This window comes from Merops nubicus, unplaced genomic scaffold (assembly GCF_000691845.1).
Source record: "Merops nubicus isolate BGI_N331 unplaced genomic scaffold, ASM69184v1 Scaffold45419, whole genome shotgun sequence".
Lineage (NCBI taxonomy): Eukaryota > Metazoa > Chordata > Aves > Coraciiformes > Meropidae > Merops > Merops nubicus.
In genome coordinates, this window is record NW_008633931.1 from 1 (window position 1) to 5,864 (window position 5,864).

General features: G+C 43.3%; 1 protein-coding gene across 1 annotated transcript; it reads right to left on the reverse strand.

Moving 5' to 3' along the window:
- Positions 1–2,021: 2,021 nt before the first annotated feature.
- CCDC166 (coiled-coil domain containing 166) lies at positions 2,022–2,945 on the reverse strand. Its single transcript, XM_008948407.1, has one exon. The coding sequence runs from the start codon at positions 2,943–2,945 to the stop codon at positions 2,022–2,024; it is 924 nt and encodes a 307-aa protein (XP_008946655.1).
- Between the last annotated feature and the right edge of the window lie 2,919 nt (positions 2,946–5,864).

A 5,864-nucleotide genomic window follows, 5' to 3' on the forward strand; every position in this document is an offset into this window, starting at 1 on the left:
CCCGGTGAACTGCAGAGCAGCGCGCTGGTGTCCGCAGGGGGTGTCGGACGCTGCCCCCAGCACCTGGGGTCGTTCGAGTGCGCTGTGAATTGTTCCTGTTTTTTTATATAGACTAGTGAAGTACGTGGTTGGACAGACTGGAAACGCCTGACCTCCTGGATCCAAAGGTTGGTCATCAGGGGCCTGCAGGTCGGTTGCAGGCGGTGTACCCAAGGGGCTGATGCAGGTGTCAGTGCTGTTCGGCTTCTTCGTTAATCAGCTGGATGGTGAGCAGGAGTGCAGCCTCGGCAAGATTGTCGGTGATACAAAACAGGGAGGAGTGGTTGACCAAGCAGGTGGTTGTGCTGCTATTCAAGGGGACTCTCAGGCTGGAGAAATGGGCCAACAGTAACCTTGTGAGCTTCTGTTACTGGAAAATGCCTAATTCTGCACCTGGGGAGGAGTAATCCCCATGTAGCACTACAGGCTGGCTGCAATCAGGCTTGAAGGCAGCTCTGGAGGAAAGAACCTGAAGATCCTATTGACTGCCAGATAGATCAGGAGCAAGCAAATGTTCTCTTGCAGCAAAGGAGGCAAGTGTCATCCTGGGCTGCACTAGGAAGAGCCTTGCCATCTGTTTGAGGGATGCAATCCTTCCCTTTAATTCAGCACTGAGAGACTGCACCTAGAGTATCATGTACAATTCTGGGCTCCCTAGTATTAGACAGACATGGACATACAGGATTGTGCCCAGGAAGGGGTCTCAAAGATGATTAACGCTGGGAGCCTTCATCCCTGGATGTGTTTAAAAGTCATGTAGATAAGATGCGTAGAGACATGGACTTGGTAGAGTTAGGTTAATGGTTGGACTTGATGATCTTAGAGTTCTTTCCCAACCTAAATGATTCTATGATTCTGTGACTCTGTGATACAGGAAGAGGCTGCTAGTGTGGATTGTTCAGCTTGGAGAAGGCTGAAGGAATCTTAGTAATGTGTTTCAGTACCAGGTGGAACAGGAGGGGAGGTAGAACCAGAATATTCTGAAATTGAAATTTGTGATTTGGAATTGAAGTTCCATTTAAATGTAAGAAAAAAAAAATTTTTTTTTTTTTTTTTTTTTTTTTTTGCTGTGAGCATGGGCAAACACCGGAACAGGCTGCTCAGAGAGGCTGTCAAGTCTCCATCCTTGGAGATAATTAAAAGCCGCTGAAATTGGCTCTGCTCTGGTTGACCCTCCTTTGATGTCTCTTGCAATCTCAACTAAGGTCTGCTCCTGTATAAAATATTTCTGTGTGAATGCTAAAACCTAAGGTAAGGGTGACCTCTGGTGTCATTGTAGGTAATCAAAGTGTTCAACTTCAAAAGTGATGGTAGCCACAGTCTATGAGAAACAGAACTCTTTACCTCTTGGTTCTCAAGTGAAACACTGGTGCAAGAAGAGAATGAGAAGAAAGTAAACATTGATACAAATATATTCAGTGAATATATTTTACTGATAGTTATGATCAAGGGTCAAATGCAACAGCTTATATTGTTTAAAGGATTCGGTTGCTTGTGTATTTATCTTCTCACCTTTGGAGACTAGCAGGAGGTAAAATAAAGTCCTTGCCATGTAGGAGGTTTGGGAAAATGAATGTTGCTGAAAGTTAGAGCTGGCCTACACTGGTTCACACCATGGTATCGGCAGATGTGCAGTGGGAAGTAACATAGAGACTGCCTCACTATGTCTAAGAATACAATTTGCCCATGAAAAATGACTAATGAATGAAAGTCTAATCTCAAAGAGAAAATGTCATTGTTTATTTTGGGACTGCAGTTTCAAATGTCTTAATACAGATGTCATGAAAATTAAACCTGAGGTTGCTTTTAAGATCTGGTGTCTAGGTTGCATGCTGAGCATGAGCTATGTAAATGAATCCTTTCATCCACCCACAGACCGCTGTGTGTACTCCAGTACCTAACTAATAGTGGCAACAGCTGACAGTCCTGCTGTTGCTGTGATGTCCTGGCATGAGTGAGGAGTGGAGAAGTGGCTTTTTAGGTTAATGGACACATCTGAATGGGCTGTGAGAGTTGCAGGTTTTGCCATTTGTGCTGCATGCCTCGTGCTGGTGTAACCAGTGGCGCGTGTGTGCCATGGCCTGAGTGTATTGGTGCTCCCGGAGGAGCTGCTGGTGCTGCTCTCTCAGCTCAGCTTTGGTTTCTTGAAGGATTTTTGAGTACTGGATGAGTCTGAGCAATTCCTGGCGTAGTTTCCGATTCTCTGCTTTTACTTGCTTGATATGCTGAATTAGAGACTGTACTGCTGCTGCTTCTGCTGTCTTGGTGAGAACCTGGATCTTCTGATGAAAGTCCACCTCACAGTCAGTCTTGGCCTGCAGAAATCTGCTCTTGATTTTGTGCATTTCATCTGAATGCTGTATCTTTGTGACCAACAGTTCCTTCTCCAGCTCTTTAATTTTTTTTGTCTGTTCCAGCTCGTCTTTGAAAGGCTGCAGGTCTTCAACCTCCTTGTTCATAAGAGAATACTTTGTCTGTATATTCATCAGAGAGTTCCGTACCTCCTTCTCTTTTTCTGTATACTGTGAGATTAGCTTCTCTTTCTGCATCTGGACTTGAGACAGGTCAGTATGATTCTGGTCATTTAGTGTTATTATCAGATTCTGGCACTTCAGGCTGTGTTTTGTTATGTAAGAGAGGCAAGCACTGCTCTCTTCCAGATTCCGTTGGGCTTCCTGTTCTAGGAATTTATTTTCCTGCAGGAAATGTTCCACTTTTCCTGTGTATGTGTTCATATGGTCAGTGAGAATCTTGTATTCCTTCTGCAAGTACGATTTCCTCTCTTTGGCAAGTGTTCCCATGTCGCTTATTTCTTTGGATATATTTTCATTCTTGGTTCTTTCTCCTTGCTTATTTTTCCCAGCTTGCTTGGTGTCTTGTTTTGTCTGCTTTGTGTTGGTTGCCATATTCCACACTGGGGGTATCAAACTATGTTAAACTGTAACAAAATCAAAATTACAAATTCTTAGCGAGCATTTATGCCATGTGCATGTCCATTGCTTTTTTCCCCAGTCATGCCCTCTTACACTCTTATGTTTTCAGCTGATTATTCTGGCAGCTAAAATGTTTGGCCTAAAATTTTTCATGTCTAGCCTGTGTCTTGAGCTGAAGCACACACACATGTGTGTGTATTTGCATTTTTACATTGCTAGTTACCTGAGAAGAAGTAGTTCTGCTATCTGAAAAAACACATCTAAGATTTCTTTTTTTGTCATATAATGTTGCGTTATTTTGGTAGCTTGGAGTACAAAGTCAGGTTCCACTGCCAGATTATTTTGCTTGTGCATTGTGTACTGTCTTTCTGTAGGCAGTAGATCTTGTCCATAAAACTTGAGCAGCAAGTGCTGAGGTGCCAATAGAGGTGTGCCTGAATCTTACAAATTCATGAAGCAAATTCTGAAATATAACTGCCAAGTCATCATGCTGGACTAGAAGCTACCTGTAGAAAACATTATGGAGAGTAGTACAGGTTAAGCTCTGTTCCTCTATCAGTTTGGTTCCTGTATTTGTATTTGAAGAGGCAACTGCATCCTTTTCCTGCATTTAGAAAGTTGTCTGTGTTTGTCTTATGAAATGAGAGCAGAAAAGGAAATTTTGCAACCCATTTTAACCTAGTGCTTCAATGATCAATCAAGGTATCTGCTCACTTTGGAGAGTGACCATGTTCTTATCATTCCACTGAATGAGGTAACATAAACTAGTGTCTTCTCGGACATTATCTTAACTATGCCATTTGAGATATGACCCAGATAACTAAATACTTATGAATACAGGGTGAGTGAAAGAGTGACCTTAAAGGAGGTAATGGCAAAAGAAACATCCTCCCAGATCAGCCTATGAAATGCGTGTCATGGATTTTGATGGAATGTTGAATATGCCATGCAGATGTGGTCTTCCCAGCCGCCTAGGACTGCATTCCTCCCTCAGAGATGGTGGGTGGGAGATAGGTACAGAACATTGCGAGCTGAACGTCAATTCAGCATCTGTTGAGACCATGCTGGATTGTTCATTTGGAGGTTATTAATCTGGACTGCTTTATCCGTGGTTTATGTTGGTTTTGTTATAGGTAAATAACATGAAATTTTCTTTGGTGTTTTGGCCAAATTAAGGTGAAATATTTTACTCTATTATGAGAAAGCTGTTATGGCTCTCTCAGAGTACATTGGTACCCATGCTGATGCCTTGGTTTTCTGTGCTGCTAGGAGTTGTTAGGTCTGGGTCCTCTGTTGCTGAGAAGACAACAGGCCTTTAATAAAGACAGTTTAGTTAAGGCAGAATGAGAAACGTCTCTTTCTGCCTGTGTCATTTCCTGTTCATACTGGTCAAATGATTGTAAAGCACAGTATTATTGTAGATAATCTATTTGTGTTTCTGCAACAGAAATTTGTTGTCTGTGGTGGGTATGTGAAAAAAGCACTGCAGGGCAGTCAAATATAATGACCTGGTGTTATTTTTAAACTCTCAAGGTTTCAGTGGCTTTTTGGGTGGGCAGATCACGTCCATACTTGGGGATAGCATGAGTGCTTTGCAGTGGAAGCATTATGCCACATTCTCTTGTCCTTGACTGGAACTTCCTTTCTAGCATATTTCCTGCTTCAGCTCACCTGTGTTGTGTACAAATAGAGACCATTTCTCACTTTACACGCATGAGAATTCTTGTCTGATGCATCCCACTCAGTCTGTGTCATTCAGTCACCACTGATAGGACAGATTCACAAAACCACCAAATATTTGAGGTTGGAAGGGCCCTCAGGAGATTGTCTAGTCCAGCCCCTCGCTCAAAGCAGGGTTATCCAGAGCAGGTTGCTTAAGACTCTGCCCAGTCACATTTTTAATATCTTCAAGGATGGAGAATCCACAACTCCTCCGGGCAACCTGTTCTTTCTGAGTGTTTGACCACCCTTACAGTAAAAAAAATTTCCCTTTTATCTTATTAATTCTGTCAGGTCCAATAGAATTGCGTGTGTCTGTTTTCTTTATATGTTCCCTAACCTGATCTTCCTCCGCCAAGGGAAAGTCTGCTTCTGACTTTCTCCCTGGCCTCAGGGACCTGGGATTCCGGAAGGTCAGTTGTATAGTGGAGACCACTGCAAAGAATGCACCAGCCTTTTTGGCATCCTTTGTCACTAGGTCCCCTGCCCCTTTCAGCTAAGAGGCCACTTTTCCATAGTTATCTTTTTACTGCTTATAAACCTGTAGAAGCCTTTCTTGTTGATCTTCACATCCCTTGTCTTGCTGTTCAATTCCAGGTGGGCTTTGGCTTGTTTAACTCCATTCCTGCACACCTGAGACAGTGTCTTTGTATTCCTCCTGGGCTGCATGATCTTACTTCCTCCTCTTGTATGCTTCATTTTTACCTTGGAGTTTTGTGTGGAGTGTCTTGTTCTTTGATGTAGGCCTTCTGCAGCCCTTCTTTGACTTCCTGCTTATTGGGATGGACCATTCTTGAGATTGGAGGAGGTGCTCCTTGAAAACCAGCCAGCTCTCCTGGACCCCTTTTCTCTCCAGGACCGTCTCTCGTAGGATTCTTCCCAGCAGATCCCTGAATAACTCAGACTCTAGTCTCCTGAGGTCCAGGGTTGTGATCCTACTACTTGCATTGTTGTCTTTTCTCAGGATCCTGAAGTGCTTCATCTTGTGGTTAGTGCAGCCAAGGATATCTCCAGCTTTCACTTCCCAAACCAGTACTTCCTTGTCTGTAAGTATCAAGTCCAGGAAGGTGCCTTTCCTTGTCAGCACCTTGACCGCCAGTGCTAGGAATTGATCATCAGTGCATTCCAAAAACCTCTCTACTTCTTGCAGCCAGCATTACCAATACAGGCTGG

Excerpts from the sequence above, each read along its gene's own strand:
- CCDC166 (XM_008948407.1), bottom strand. The coding sequence starts at position 2,945 with ATGGCAACCAACACAAAGCAGACAAAACAAGACACCAAGCAAGCTGGG.